The 17,429-nt window shown below is 36.9% G+C and overlaps 1 protein-coding gene across 1 annotated transcript in view; it reads right to left on the minus strand.

Annotated features, from left to right (window-relative positions):
- Window positions 1-805: 805 nt before the first annotated feature.
- The window catches only part of NALF1 (NALCN channel auxiliary factor 1), a 549,469-nt gene continuing 532,845 nt past the window's right edge, over window positions 806-17,429 (minus strand). Inside the window, exons 2-3 of the mRNA XM_080377721.1 lie at window positions 15,411-15,582; window positions 806-4,275 (exon numbers count right to left, since the gene is read on the minus strand). Of these exons, the coding sequence (XP_080233847.1) occupies window positions 3,980-4,275; window positions 15,411-15,582 (468 nt within the window). The 3' untranslated portion in view covers window positions 806-3,979. The remainder of the gene's footprint in view (window positions 4,276-15,410; window positions 15,583-17,429) is intronic.

Here is a 17,429-nt window from a genome sequence, read left to right on the forward strand (position 1 = left end):
TGTGAGCATGGACATAAGCTGTCTTCAGCTCTCACAATAAATAGGTATCTTCTGTGCAGAGAGGCGACGCTTATAAAAAGAATATTTGTTATCATAACAAATACAGAGAGAGCAGAAGACAATGTCCTTGTCCCTCACTTTTTAATAGAAGAGTGTAACTATATAAGCTGAGAGCCACATCATGTACTAGATGAAACCTGCCATCTCTGCTGTTTGAAACACAGCTCTTATTCTTTCTTCTTTTATCACTTCGAATAACATTATTTTTAACTCTCGAGAAGGAATTTCTTGAGAATTTGTTTGGTTTGTAACTATTGTTGCACAGGTTCTTTGGCAGCTGATGGCTTGGTTTCATCATTTATAGAACTAAAATTTCATTCTAAAACTTTATTGGTTTTTGTCTTTAAATTATGGCGTGCAGAAGGACAGCCTTCACCTGCTATATATTTAAAAAAAAAAAAAAAAAGATACTGTGTCTTTAATGAAAGAAAGGCGTCAATATAATGTATTACCAAATGCAAATGCAATAAGGAATAACATATAGCTCTGGTTGTGTTATATGACATTTGGCTTAGCAGTATTAACATATTGCACAAAATCTGGATTTTCCCTATTGCAGAAAATAAGATAAAAGACATGGGAAATTTCTCTCTTCCATATGATCAGAAAATAAATAGTACCCTATTTTTTCCTTTTTCTTCTCATCAGTCATTTGCAGAAATTTTTTAGTATTACTTCTTTGTTAAGCCAGCTCTTTATCATGTATGTATTAGGCATACAGTACAAGGAGAAATGGAACAAGATGGCAGTTACAGCAGTGGCAAGATGCAAATTTATTCTGGCAAAAAAGTAATATGTGCACAATATCAAGCATGCTTAAGTTTGTGCCAGGAAAACTATTACGAATGAGGAATGGATGGAATGGAACTTTGCATCATACATGATTACGTGTTGCTTAACTTCATAGAAGAGTCTTTGTCTACTCCTGATGTCCCAGGTGCCACCAAGAGAAGCTGCATACCACACTGCTGGAGTGAAAATTGCAACAGATACCCCAGCAGTAGTCACCTCTGCAACATGACTCTTTGTTTCAAAAATTAAAGAAATAGATCTCAAAAAGATGACAAAATTCACAGACCGTTGAACTGCAGGCACTAACCCCAGGTGGGGAGAGGGGGAGGAATTTATTACATCTTGTACTTCTGTAATAATTGAAAGTCTGTAATTGTTTTCTGCTTCATTTTGCCCAAGTTTAATTTGGCTACTTTATGCATGTGATGATGTTGTCACTGTTTTTCCTCATGTCTCTCTCGTATTGTATTACACATGACTGAGTGTAGCCAAGCAGTGGAGGAGTCATATTTTTCACTGACACGACTCAAAAACATTTTTATAGAAAAATAAGGGATGAAGGATGAAGAAGAGCAGGAAAGAAGAAAGAAAATGCCTTAAAGATAGCTCTCTACATTAATTCACCATGAGGCAAAACAGAAATAATAACTCTTCATGTGTCAATTCAATCGGGATGAACCAGACTTGCTACTGTATTGGTACAGTGTAAAAATAGATGACAGTGAGTAATGGTGTGAACAAAAACCCATGAGGAACATCACAGAAATGGATGTTGGATGGCCTTTGCACAGCAGAGGTAGATAAAGGTTATAACAAACTGTTTACTGACCATGTACACTTACTAGAATTAAGAGGTCAGTTGAACAAGAGCTCACCTAGTAAGAGCTTTCTCAGTAGTGTGACTCATCAGCTGTTGTACAGTACCAGAGCACTGCCCAGTTATTGCTCCATCGTTTTCAGTAACGTCTCTGTCCTTTCAAAAGTCTGCATTCTACCACTAGTTAAGGCTTTTTCATTTGCGTTTCTACATTTTTCCCCAATTTTGCATCAATTCAAAGTAATTAATACATGTGCCTCTAACAGAAAATAAAATAACTAAAAAGCACCATGTTTTATTGAACAAAATATAGCATGTGCAAAGAAGGGAAGGGAGGAATTATAGAAACAAAGCAGTGCTGAAGGATTTTGCATTAGCTGGTGCTTTTTTGTTGTCATATTTGCACAGATCATTTTAGGCTCCTCAGTCCAGGTTGTAGTAAAACACTATCAAAACAAATAATCTTGCAAAATATTTGAGCTTTCGCAGCTTAACATGTGTATCTTGAACCGCTTAAGCAGCATGGTTATCTTCCTTCTGTTTTTTTTCCAGAATTTAACAGACCATAAAGTGTATACAAAAACGCATTATGCACCAGTGATTAAATGTTCTTACAACATTAATATTTATCAAGGGGTATTTCATAGCTAGAAAGTAGGTAACTATATTTTATTTCCTAAGAGAACATTTTCTATAGTTTTCCTTCATCTCCCAGCTACACAGCAAACATCTCTAAAGTGCACTTCCCAAGTGTAGTTAGAGAATAGGAAGGAATGTAAAGTTTTTAAAAACAGCCCTTATTAACTTTTCCTTCCATTGATTCTACTGTAAACTCTAAAAAGCCTTTAAAAAAAGCAAATTCTCATACACTCGGCAGGTGAAATGTTCCCACAAAAGTAAAAGTAAACAAATTAAAAACCACCCCAAACAATGAAAAATCAGCAATCATATTACAATCTTTTCTCTTGACTACTCATATCCTAGTATATCTTTACTGGTTTTATTGCACATTTATGAAAACTGTTGTCCTATATATTTAAAAAAAAATAGTTCTTTATCTGTGCTAACACATTCTTGTGCACCCTTAATAACTAGAGTAACTTTCAACAACATGTAGATATTAGAAAAACAATGGAATCAAAACCAAAGAGATACTTTGTATTGTAGATGCTCAAAGGCTTCTAGTGTAATTTTGTTGAGACAGAAAGACTTGGATTTTGGAAGCTTTTTGCTCCCATTCCTTATGGAAAGCTGCTGGTTATGTGACAGCAGGAGAACTCAAAACGTAATTCACAATGAATGCCAATCCTTCACCTCCAATATGAAGGCTTCCCAACTACTCAACTTGCTGAGCATAACTGGTTTTACATAGCATATCTAAAAAAGGCTGCTCCTGTTCAACTGACCAGTGAGAAAGGACTGGACTTCTTCAAAACGGGTATTGGAGCAACAGTTTGTTATATATTTCTTTACATTTTTTAACTGTCCGATCCCACCTTATAAGGAGAGCACTTGTTTGTTCAGCTAAAAGGAACCCCCTTCATGCTCCTTTTGGGTTTGCTCAGTCAACTGGTTTGTGCAACAGTGGCAGAGGCACACTGGAATTGTGTACCCATTCATTGTGATTACACAGACAGAAGCAAATGTATGTTGTCTGCGATGGGAGATGGGAAGGGGAAAGGAGATGAATGGTTCCCATTGGTAAGAGGACAGTTAGGTTTGTTTAGGTATTTTTTTGGTTGCTTTTTTTTTCTTTTTTTCTTTTTTTTTTTTTTTTTTTTTTTTGTTAAATTTTGTTTTGTTGTTCTTTTTATGGGTTTTGGGTTTTTTTTGGGTTTTTTTGTGTTTTTTTTTGTGTTTTTTTAAATTTATTTATTTATTTATTTGCTATGTCATGGAATCATAGCAGTCATTCCTCTAATAGAAACTGACAGGACATAAAAGACAGAACTATCAGATGAACACACACAATGACTAGAAATATATCGACAGAGAAAAGACTTAATTTAGCTTTGAGAAACCGTCCCAAAAATAAAATCCTGTATTAACAAGTGCAAAAAACAAACAAAAAAGAAACTCCAAACATTAAAACACAGTGTATAAAATGGTGTGAGAAATTTAAGTCACCATACAGCCTTTTAGTCAATAAAAAGCTGTGTTCATGTGTCCTTGTTTGGGTAGTGGCCCATTCTTTTCATTTTACCCAAAAGGTCATTCAAGAAGAGATCTGAGGTTAAAGCACTCAGTCCTTGCTAGTTTTGACTGTAGTCATTTGGGCCTGTTGTATTTCTATCATATGAATCCTTCCTTTTATTCCTCATTGGTTGAATTATCTTCTAAAGTTGTTATGCCTCCAAAACCCAGTCCTGTTGAGTTCTGTGCTGCTGAGACTGTAAGTACTGTATGTAAGAGAATTAATACAAGAACACACAGTTTAAGTCTGCTGTTACACAGTCTTGATGCTGATGAAACTGTGAGCGATGTCCTGTGACACATTGTTGAGCCACTTGTTTTTATAGTCCCTTTGGATTGATGATCTGATAATAGTCCCCATCTGACATCACAGCATTCTGGTTCTGCATTGGTTGGATAGTTTTCATAGAGCCCTGTAGGGGAAACACAAGGGAAAATAAGCGTCAGGCACAAGAAGACTGGCAGAAGTTGGTAGCTCAAAGCAACAGTCGATAGCTTAGTCTAAGCCACCGAATCCACACTTTGGGTGAGCCTGAGGCCCTCAAAACACTTGCCATTTTGTATACTAGAGCATGTTGAAGGGATATGTGTTGTCTAATGAAGCAGCGTGAAAAGATCATTCCACAGAAGTATGACACAGCATGGTTGTGTAAAGAAATGGCATTAAAAAGTAATGACTGATGTTTGAATGATAAGGATATTTGAATTATTCATTTTTTGGGAACTAACAACTAATGATGAAGTAACAACTAAGCACGATGGATATTTCCACAAAACCTGAAAGGATTTTGAGATTCTTCCTCAGTCTGCAAGCACTACGAGTATATAACATTGTCCGTGAAAAGAGAGGCATTAAAAGCCAAATAATTGATATACTGACAATATTGACAATATTGATTGTCAAACCCCAGTACAGACCTAACAGCTTCACAGGAACAGTTTCCAAACAGAGCTGTTCAGAGGCTACTTGCTTACCCTGCCTCAGCTGTGTTCTTCTAGCAGGGATGTTCTCTTCGGCATATCCCAGAGGTGAGAATGATCTTTCTTTGCCATGCAATAATTGGTTCTCTTGATATTTCTGACTATACATGTAGGCTATTTCTGCCTTTGGAACTTTACTGAGTTATTCAGCCTGATCCAATCATGAATTTTTTAACAGTTAGAGGAATTCTGTCTTTTCCAAAAGGTACAACTGTCTTTTTGGAAATTGTCAATGCTGTCTGCATTGCTATAGAGAAGAGTAACATAACCAGAGCGTTCTGTTTGCTTCTCATATGTCTTCTTTTCTGATAAACTAAAAGAACCTAACTAGGCTGTTTAACTAATGGTGAAATACAAGAATGTCTAACATAGTGGACAAATACCTTTCCATAGGTGAGATACACAAAAATAAAGTGTTTTCATTTTGCAGTAAATAATTACTCTATGGTAGTGCTGGGTTTTAATAGGAAAAAAAGTTTCTGTGTTGAAATATTAATATAAAGATTTTGAAAGCAGCTACGCAATTACTATAATGTATAAATTAACTTGATTTTTCAGAAGAAGAATTGCATTTTGTTTGAAGTATCACAACAATGATATTACTTTCAAAAAGCAATGCATACAAATTTAGGTGTAAGATTGCTAGGTCCAGGCACCAGACTGCTTGTATTTTGTGAATAACCTGTAAAGAAAACCAGCATGCCTTAAATTAAGATAAAATTGAACTTCCTACTTCCATAATATTGATCTGCAACTAAATAAAAAGTGCACTAGGCATGCTGAGCATGTTAAAATGCAGATTAAACCTAGACTAGCACTTTTTCACATAGCTGACACAACAGTCTATTATGTTATACAAGAATCCGAATAAAGTTGCATCTATTTTTGGAATAATTACAATTTTTAAAGATACAGGAATGAGAACAGTTTATTTGATTTTCTATAAAGTTAGTTTCTACTCTGTAGGGAATCAAGACATGTTTGCACCTGTGCAGTCAGATACTTAAGGCAATGTACCAAAGCCTGAAAATTATTTTGTCTCTCTCAGATCATCACTGAATGTACTTCATGTTTTTCAAGAGATTCTGTTGCATTTTGGAACTTGTGGGCAGTTGCTTTTTGCAAGTGTAATAAAGCATCTTATTGCTAACATCATATTTTCTGAGACAAATATTTTGATTTTTGTGTGCATACATGTGTTTTTAAACATGGTAACATACAGGAGATTTCTCCCAAAGCAGGTAATTATACAATCTGTTCTGTGACTGCAGTAGCTCAAGCGATTACTGGTAATTGAAAAGACACAGAGAATGGTTAATGCTTTGATCCCACTGGGACTTGTTTACCATTCAAACTAAATTTGCTGTCTTTCTTATTTTAGGAAAAGTCAGACCTCCTTTGAAATCAAAGCCTATGTATACAAGTTGGCAATCAAAAGGTATGTAAATAGTTCATATATACTTACTGAATCATAAATGGAAGGGAACTCCACATTCAAAGCTGCATTGAACTTGTTCCTTAATGCAAAATTACATTTTGTCTTTATTTAAATTCAGCAATTTAATTTAGATTTTGAATTTGCAGTTATATATTCAATAATCAATTAACTACAGAATCACTATTCATCTAACAGTTGCAGAACATTCAGATAAATTAACTCAGAGCTGTTGCACTGAAATAATAAAACTTCATGATTTTGCTTCACCACATACTTGTTTGTAGCCTTAACTATCAGTTTTGGTCCCTTGGATCTAAGAAGTCAGTCTATTCAGAGATTTACAAACCCATGACCTGCCAGAAACCCTGGAAACAGGCAACATCAGCCTTGGAAAACCAGGGAGGAAAAAACTAGTTCATTTTTTTATCAAAACATTTTATATGGATACAGAGTTTGGATAAGAAATAAAAAGGGTATCTTTACCCACCAAACCACGAAGTCTTCGCCCTTCCTCTTCTGTCTTTATAGTTCAGTTTGTAGACACCATTACTCTATGTATTACCTGGATGTTCAGTAAATGTATTTCTGACACTGATTTACTAATTGTTATTGACTTGGAATCTAATTTGCTTTTCACTTTTCATTTAAAATTCTCAGCTCTGAATCTCGATTTCCCAATTTTTCCCAGCACTCACCTGTATTTCACCAACAGAAAGCTTAGTACATATGGAGGTTCTCGGACCTTGATGTTAATCAAGGATCTAGAATTTGGCAGGATATTTTTTGGTATCAAACCACTCTTCAGACAGATATACTACCGCTCATGAAGTTCATGTAAAAGCTATCTCTTTGCTTTGTAACTGGATAGGTTTTTTTACATGCAGATAACATTTTGTTGACCAGTGCAGCAGTTATGCCTGTAGGGTGTGTGTTAGTAATGCTGATGCAAGAATTAAGCTACTCGTTTGACTGAGATTATGTTAATGGAGACATGACTGTAGAGAAATCCCATGCATCCTGCTCAGCTGAATCATGCTGGAAGAAAAAGGAGTGACAGCATGAGAATTATTCTTTGTGCAGAAACAGCTTTGGGAGAAGAGCAGCAAACTGCAAAAAAATTCTTGTTCAAGAATGAAAATCACAAAGACTGTCTCTGCATCCATGGTCTGCTGATCAGCCAGATCTCCAGCTGACTCAGAGAATGCTGTGGCTTCTGCCTGAGCACTTGCATTTCTTTTGCATAGGAACCAGCATGCAAAAGAGGTGGTTACATTTCTACATCTCACCTGAACACTGTCAGGATGTGTCATGCTTGTGGCTGGATCTATATCTGCAGCAGTTACCTGGCTTGACCCACATGGTTTCTTTGCTAAAGAAAGAGCTATGGACCCATAGTATTCGACACTGGAGGAAACTGATCTGGTTGATATATTTGTTGTCATTGCTGGATACGTATTTTGCAAGACCACAGAAATAAACTAAGATCTTATATGTTATGTTTTTTCCTCATTTTACTTCTACAGAACTCTAAACCGTGGCCCTTTTTAACATAGATTTCTGATGATCCTGAGAGGCATGCCAAGCTTCTTGTGCTTGAAGAAAAGACCATGAACTAGAAGAAGAAATGACATAAGTAGATGTAGTGTACCAGAAGTTTTGAATGCTCCATTTTATTGTAAGCCCAAAGTAAATAATGTCTGCCAAGAGTGATCCATCCAGCAGTGACATCATTGTGTCAGTGAACACCAGCAGTATGCATGGCATTTCTTTCTGAGAAATTGTTTCTGATCTTTCAATATTCACATTTCCCAACTACAGAAGGCAAGAGAACACATTAGATATTATATGACTAGATTTCACTGCTTGCTTACGTCTGATCTGATAGCCAACACTCTTTGATTTTTCCCAGATGGTCCTCTCAATTTCTAAATTACTGTCTGTGGCAGATTATGATGCTTCTGTTTAGACATGTATTTTATACCCTTCATATTACAAAAAGTAATAAAAAGAAATGTAGAAGAAGGCTTAAAGATCAATAGATTATCTTTCAGTCAAAGAAATTATTCTTGAACTGGTGAATAAGGCTGTTCAGCTCTTCTGAAAAAGTTAAGTTCCATTTCAGACTCCATTCCAATTGTTGGAGGAGATCTGGGTTGCTGTGTTTTAATTTTCTTTTATTGATATACGCTGGTGACTATTTCAGATAGTTGCCTCTGGAATATTTTCCTCTGTGTGTGCCCACATTCAAGAAAAAGTCATTGTGTTTCTTCACCATGCATGGATTTTTTTCCTCCTAAAATATGTACAGGACCAATTTCTTCCTGCTGGTGTAAATCAGTGTTATCCCTGTAAAACTGAGTGCTGAAAGCCAGAAAAATAAGTAAATACCTGACTCTCAGGGCTATACAATGAACTTTTTTTGCTTTGCTATGTTGAGATACAAGATAAGGGTGAGATAATTTGCTTCTAGCTAACATTTTTTGTTTTGCTTCTATTTTGTACAATTTTTGATCAGAAGGATTTACTACTGTGATATGACACAGAAGGAAAGGGTCATACATATCTAAGTACTGTGTTAGAATAGAAAGTTCAGGGATATCAGCAGGTTAATTGCCTGGTTGTTTTTGTAGGAAAATGTTTGCAGCTAGTAAACTTATGGTATTGGACCACATTCATGGGAAAGCCCCAATATTCAAGACCAGAAGCACATTAGACTCTAAAATATGAGCTATTTAGTTGACAGGTTCTGCTGAAAAACCATGTCAAATTTTCCTTGTAAGCAGATTCATAGCTAGTAACAATTTAAACCATGCTTGTCAAACATAAATGGGATTTGTCCTGCTGTCTATATTAGCTTAATATTTTGATATTTTAGGACCTACTAAGAAATGTAGGCAGGAGGCAAATGACACATTATTACGAGTGATTTTTAAAGTATGAATTTGGATCAAGTATGTATTTTTTTTTTTCATTTTAGTTTGCCAAGAACAGTATAAAGTAGATTGAATTCAGAAATTTTCTCTTCTTGAATCATTCTACACGGAAAAGATAGACTGTGCTGCATTGTATATAAAACATTTTCTCGAAGAAATTGCTTTTCAAGTTGTGCTGAAATCAGGGCATCTGTTTTGAAACACACTCTATAGCTAAACATGCTGGTGAAACCCAGACACACATCTCCCCCTTGAGAGGATGCTGCAATTTAACCAATCGCTCCCAATACCCTTGTTGAGCTTTGTTAGTCAAAAAACTCCTTCTACAGATTGGTGAGAATTGTCTCTAATAATTCTTTCTATGTCCTTAGAAACATTATGTTTCTATGTGTGCTATGAAGTGTGACTGGCAGTTCCATTTCTGGTGAATACTCTTCTTTACTCTAAAAGAGGAGGAATTTCTAAGAAAGTATCATTTCACATGGATCACCTAAGGACGTTACTGATATTTGCAAAAAATGATGTATGGAGGATATTCACATTATGTTTCCAAGCAACTGAGATGTTAATTGGAACACATGAAATTAGGAGCCTAATTTAATATGGACTGAAAGGAAAGATATGTGTGATTCAAAGCACCTGAATCATCTACCTTTTCTCTCCTCTTACTTTCTCCTTCTACATTGAAAAGTATCAGAAGTCTGTTCATCACAGAAGAGTAGACAAATTTGATTCTCCTGGTAGCAGAAGACTCATTATGATGACACTGCTCTTATGAAGTACCTGAAGGTGCCATGCTGGTTTTGGAAGAAGGTAATGCAACACATCTCTGCTTCATTGCTAATCACTACGTTCCCTTCCTTTCCTTCACAGAGGAACTGAAGTGCTCCATTAAATTCCATGATATCTGTTGTACAGGTAAAGGCTGTGAGCATGTGGCTGACATTTCCTGCCTGATACTTGCTGCTGGGTGATGGCCCTGTTATGCCACAAGGCACAAAGAAACCATAAGTCTTGGTCAATAGAAAGAAAGCCCTTAGCAACACAGCTAGTTCTAATTCTGCACTCTAAAGTGGTCCAGACCTGGCACATGGACAGCAGTTTTGGGACTGGTCTCCCAGCAGCCAGAATAGGTTATATCTGTATTAACAAGTAGTTTTGGGCAGAAGAAGATCTGTATAATGGAACAGCTGGTGCTGAGTATCTTGTGTCAAGCCTAAATGCATTTGAAAGAGTTTTACCTCACTCCAGCTCTAATCTAATTCTGTAGACCAAATGTGCATTAGTGGTTGGGAGGTAGTATAGCCCTTAACACATCTCCTACTTCAGTTTAATCCAAAGGATCCCAGTTCATATCCTCCAAGACCTCTCCCAAGTGCAAGTCAAACAGCAAGGAGCATGAATGGGAGATTTGCTTCAAAAGTACACTCCTGAATTAGATTGCTAATGTGGATCAGCTGCAGAGTTAGTGCTGATGGCATATACTGGCTGCTCAGGGAAAGGTTGTGTGTGCAGAGGAAAGGTAGTTTCTTCTCCCCACTCTTTGGCCATCTCTACTGCTCATTTGGTGGAAACTGAACTTTCATGTTTTCTGGGCTGAGCAAACTTCAGGCCTGAATGGATAGTTTTGCCTGTGAAGAAAGATTTCATGGCTTCTGCATCCTCTCTCTGTCGCTGTTGGGAGATGGCAGCAAGCCAAACAGAAACAGTTCAAGGGATGGACCAGTCCCCAGGCCAGATGCTGGGCCGCATAAATTTTGAAGGCATGAGAAAAGTGAATTATAACCAGTCTCTTCCCAGTGCTTTGTATGTAGATTCATACATCTTTCAGCTCTCTTTCCACACTCAAAGAGTATGTGTGAAAGAAAACTTCCACATCTCCCATTCATACTGGAGAAAAAAAAAAGGAAAGATAACTGTCTATGGAAGAAAACAATCCCACTGGTACGCACACTGTCTTTGTAGGAGTCAGAATTAAAAACCCTGACCTGGAACTTTGCATGGGACTCACTAATTGTAATCTGCCATGTGTATGTATGTCTAAACATTATTATTATCTCCCTTAAATAAAAATCTGTTTTGCGTGGGCAATTCTAGACATCTGAGCTGCAGAAAGAAACATTAAATGAAATCATTGGAAACTGTAATCATATGGATATAAACTCCAAGGGTCTAAAATGAAAGCAACCATTCAATTTTAATTAATACAAAAAATAATATGTTCCAGAACAGTGTTTCATGGAAAGACCGCCTTTTTTCCTTCTATTTCCTAGAAGGAAGGATGGAGAGGGGAACACAAAGTTCTTTCTAGCCAACTGCATGTTTCCATAATCAGAACCACACTGTGATTCTGATTGTGTTGATTAATCTCTGAAGTACTTTCTTTTGCACTGCAGATGTCTCACATACTCACATGCATTTCTACGAGACAAGTTCCAGTGATATGCAACTAGTGTAGCATCCCCTCTCCTTTTCCCACTACCTACTTTCATTTGAGGTAATCAAGGAAGACATATCAAGGAAGGCATTCTTAGGGCAGAATACTTCTTAATCATTATACCAGTCCTTCAGGAATTTCCAAGAAGTCATTATTAATCCACATTATAAACCACAACTTTATTTTTTTTAAATACATTTAATATTGTCAAGAATAACAATGATGGCAAAATTTCTTTTTTTTGCAGTAGCCAGTCCTATGCTATTTTCTCATGGACCTTCTAAGGAGGGATAAAACCTTTATTATTATTTATTTTTACAGCTTCCAGATTTTTTTTTTTTTTTTTGTACAGCCTCCAACCTTGAAAAAATCCTGCTGTGCCCTGCAAGAAAAAAACAAGTATGTGGTTTCCCTGTCAGCCAGTGCTGCGCTGGCCCCACTTCCAGGAGGTGTCTCTGCACCCCAGCTCACTGCTACGGTGGTACAGGGGTGCACGGGGAGGGAGCAGCGCAGTATCACCACAGCAGCTCTCAGCACTGCTGGTGACATGAAGCCACACCAGCCTCTTGTTTAGCTGCCACGGGAAATTAGCGTGTAGTCTATCTATGTGCATCCTGCACTCTGTGCTGTAGTCAACATCAAATAAAACCAGCTATTATGGGTACACCTTTCCCTCTTACTTGCCTTCCACAGTGTATTAAAATGTGTTCCAGAAATCAATCCTCTGTCTTTCCATTAACCTAAATCTCTACTGGACCTTAGAGGAAACAGTCTGTTACCATGGAGAGGAGGAAGGGAAGCCCTTACTATAAAACTATTACTTCTAAAATATTATTAAAGAAAATCAGAATCCACAAATTCTTGACGTTTGTCAGAGATAAATTATCCAATAAGCAGATGGACTCCTTTTTTTCTCTAGACAATATTTCATAATTAACAGTGTTCCTTAGTGATACAGCTAGTCTTTCATTAGTGTCACGGGGGAAAAAATCTCATATCAACATAACCCAATTCAGTTCTTGCTGTATCTCTGAAAATGTAAGTAAAAATTTCAAAACAGGACATGTAGCATTTCTCTCCATGGGATACCGTGGGAGACAGGAACAGTAGAGGTATCCAAGCCTAATTTAAATGAGTGACGGGCTGTGGCAAACTGCCATTCCTGAGGAATTCCTCAACATAGACTTCGGTCCTGCTGTGCTTCCTATAGCAGAGCTCAACAGTGACCAGCTTCACAGTAAACTTAGGTTGAATGGACACACCAGACAACCGTCTATAGCACCTAAATTTTAAACAGAAATACTGTTGATGTGACTCTTTTGGTTTTATCAGCAAATTTCATCCACGCCAGAAAAAGCAGGACCAGTACTCAAAATCCCAGAACATGTCTGCCAGACAGCAGCTCACAGAAAGCACAGCAGAGAGGGGCCTCAAGCTGTGAGTGACCTGCTTTCAGTCGCTTTTCTGCAAAAGGAGTTTGAGATAACTGTCAAGACACAAGCTACGCTGAGGTAGAGTATTTTGTCTGCTGCTGAACTCACTGTACTTTGCATGAAATAATTCTGTTTTCTAAGCTGCAGAGAAGTGTAATTCTTTAGTCCCACAGCAGATATTCATCTGATTTCTCATTAGTGACACTAGTGCTCTTATAGTGAGCTGCTGATTAATAAGAGGGTGACAACGGGTCTGTATTCCAGTTTGAATTGCAGCCTCGTACCACTCAGCACCGCCTCTTGCACAAAACTGCCTGGTGTCAGTATGCGGACTCCTATGGGTCCATGAATACAGCCTCCACTCTCCTGATGCTGAAGGTCTTGTCTTGAGAGGACAAAAAGTTCAACCAGATATTAGTTATGGACTGCTGAGATGCGGTTCAGGGCACCCTGATTTTAAGTGTCTGCAATAAGACCTTCATAACTAACAGCAGCTACAGCAAATAGAGTGCAGCCAGCACTTGTTAGCAGGGCATAGGGAGCTAGTCAGCTCATCAGGTGCAGATGCCTACTTAGGTTGAATGAAATGGCTCTCAACTCTACTGACTACACCAGATCTACAGTGACTCGAGTGAGAGCTTAGTCATAGAGTTTATGTGTAGATACCCACACAACTAATACCTGCAATAAAATGAGTTTAATCTCCTTAATCTGCTTTTCATCCCAAACTCAGAGATATTGACTCTCGGTAATCTTTGCAAAGTCAGGTATTTTGTGTGTTCTAGGAATGAATTTGGACTTCGGGAAATACTAGGAAAATGTAGAGGTAGATATATATTTCCTAAGAGGTTTTCTGAAATAATTACTAGGATGGTTTTGGTTATTGTTTTTTTGTTCTTTGCCATTCTGTCTGTGTGCAAATGTGCATACATGTGTACATACATGCTCACACACATATGTCATATACATGTTGTAGATAAAAATGTCCTCTAAGTCTCTCACTTCAGCTTTTACTGTCCTATCTTAAACTGGACAATAATGCTCATTTGCTTACTGCGTATGCATATTGGAAGGCTACTAATACTTACAAAATGCATTGAAGTGCTAAGCACCTTATTGATGACTACCAAATTGTAACTCAGCTTACATTTTATTATACTGTCTTTTGCATATTGCTTGATTGTGTACAATAGGCTTAATCTTCAAGAAATACAGGAAATACCTTGCTACTAGAATCCCCACAGGGTGCAAGGTGAAGTGAGTTGCCACAAACATTATATCTGCCTCTGAGATAGTATAGAGCATTAATGGGGTTTTATATTTTATTGTGGTTTTGAGTAGCTTACCTTGGGCAATTAATTTAATATCAGTATTTCCAGTGCACCCCTAATTTAAGGTAAAGACTGTTTAATTTCAGATATTTGGACCAGGCTGTCAAATGATCTAAGTGTTGAAATGTTTTTCTACTGATTTAGTGGGAATAAGTTGCCTAAATATCTTCAAGATTCTCGGATGATACTTTAGGCATCAGAAATCTGCAGATAACATTGATATAAGCCGAAATTCTGTGTGGATGAGTCGAACCCAGTCCCCAGAATAGTATCTGAGGTACATGAGATGTACTAAAGGTATTTCTTGTCTACCATATCCTCTCTGGTTGGATCATTCTGGGATAGTGTTTGAAGCAGGGTGGAACATCAAAGGAACCAAACTATTTTATCAATCAATGCATAGACCTATATGACCAATACCTTTTAAAATTAAAATACTCACAAATTGTAACAAGGCTCAAGAAGAAACCAACAGATCAGTTCTTCACAGGTGAACAACTGATTCTTAAAATTCTTCAGTAGCGAAAGACCTTTCCTTAGACATTTACTTTCCAAGAGCTGCTGCACAGTTTTGAATACTATGCCTCAGATTCTTCATCTATCTGACATAAGAATGAAGGAGATCAAAGGTGAGTATACTAAAAACTAGTTTTGCCTTTCTTTTCTTCTGCATATTGCACAGCAGAGCCTTTTCTCTCTGACTACTGCATGACACAGAGCAACAATAACCCTCCACCAAATTACTGAGCGTACAAAATAACCAGAACAAATTTATTCTAGTAATTTGGTTTTGAAAAGTTAATGGCTGTGGCAAGCTGTAGTATAAATGTGCATTACTAAATCTGGGCTCAAATCCTAGCACATCCAAAAATTCTTTGTGATGAAGAACACCTTTAGGCTCTCATAGTTAGAGCTAATGAAAGAAACATTACTCATGCTCTCCCTTCACATTTAGACTTATGAAAACAAGTGAAATTAGCTTTTCTATACTATACCTGTACAGATGAAACTTGATAGTCCTCCATAGATGACATCATCATTGTCTGGTAATATAAAGGGACACCTTGTCTGAACCTCCAAACAGTATTGCTTGCAAGGAATTCTGTTGCTGCAGTGAAACTGTGTGACTTCAAAATACTGGGAACAGAGCCAGGCTTTGTAGACAGTCTGGAAAAAGAGAAGAACCAAAAGTATAGATGGATGACAATAGCACTGCCATTATTTGAACATACTGCACTGCACACCTACATTAATGCTGCTTCTGAAAGAAAATTTTGAGAGACTATCACTTGGATAAAACATGCTCTTAACTTTTGATTATCCTCCCACTTCAGAAATAAAAACTTTGGCCAAGTCATTTAAAAGCAGCAGTTACTCAGGGCTAGGCATATGCTATTATGTTATCAGAGTAAACAGATATGTCTCTTAGATGTACCTTTTTATTAGATCCCTCCACACACCACACACCCTTGTCTCTGTACCTTATTGTATACAAACTGAGATCCTAACCTCATTTGAAGCTGGTCTGGGAAAAACTTATGACAGTAAGTGCAAGAAAGAGTTTAAAACTGGTCTTAGGCCAGCTCTGCCATTTGTATCATCTAGAGCTGAGCTATCAGGTTGCAATAGATGGTGCTGCTTCCCTTCAAATAAAACCTTATCCAGTCCGCTTAGGGTGCCTGAGCACTAACAGCTGTAGACCAGGGGATAAATCTGCAATAATGAGGACCAAGTTCTACATTCAGGACCTAAAAGGAACACATCAAAGATGCTGTCATCTGATGCAGGACCTATGATTATTACAATTATTATAATCATTTAAACAGAAAAGCAAATTAAACATACTGATTTTAGTTTCTTTTGCCTATTATCTTCTGAGCAGTGGTCTTTGTCATAAGAATTAAGATAGCTTTTTGGAAACAGAAAAGTTTCACATGTGATCAGTCATACAAAAATATATTGGACACCAGGCTACGAAGTTGATGAAAAACCTGTGTGACTGAGTATGGAGAGGTTTGCTTGTTTCCCATTTTATTTTCAACTTATCTGTTTTGAAGTACATTATTTAGTAGCTAGATACTTGCTGTCTGGGTTGTTATATAACACATTTTTCCTCTTTGTATTCATTCAGGATATCTGAAAATCTTAGTAACTACCTTTCCTTTATCACAGGCTGAAAAGCAATATAGTCAACTGATTATTTTCTTTTTACTTACACCAGTTTTGTGTTTGTGTTTTTTTTTTTTTTTTTTTTTTTTTGGAACTTAGATTACATTTTTAAGCACAGAAAGTTAAAAAACTGACACCTGAAAAGAGCAATCTAGGGGTTTGGTTTGGTTTCAGCATGTTTCATCTCATCAGTTATAATTTTATTAGTGTCAGTAGCAGCTTAAATTGTATAGTTAATTTCAATGTATTAGTCCCAGAATCACAACTTTTATTTTAGCTTGTTTACAGTGGTGACAGGTATGGGTAAGCTTGCTAGGTGATAAAGTGAAGCCTTTATCACTAACATACGGTTTGTGATCATCGCTTTACAGCAGCTTTCCCATACTGCATTCTGTAAAACAAGCTCTTTTCATTACAAATTCAATTTTAATTGCTTACAAAGGTTTCTTATCCATACTAAAAGATTAATGAGAAGGAAGATTAGGTTGTGTGTGTACTTTTTGTTTTTAAATAAACTTCTAAACAAGAGGTTTTCCCAGTGTTGAATATATACTCAACCGCATTTTTAATGCTTCAGGTGCTACATTGGCATTTACAACAATAAAAGAAATAAAGTAAACATTTTTTTACTTCGATTTAGTCAGTAAGCATAGTCTATTGGTTGGAGACAGGAATGCTGGGTCTGATAACAGATAAATATTCACAGATGTTCCTTCCTGATCACTAACACTATAGACCTGTTTAGTTTTCTCTTCATAGAATAGATCTAACAGTAGCAAGCTGGTTTATGAATCATGTTTGGAAATGTATATCAGATTATAGGTGGTGTATTGAACAGCACACCA

The sequence above is a fragment of the Falco punctatus genome, assembly GCF_963210335.1.
Source record: "Falco punctatus genome assembly, chromosome: 2".
Classification (NCBI taxonomy): Eukaryota; Metazoa; Chordata; class Aves; order Falconiformes; family Falconidae; genus Falco; species Falco punctatus.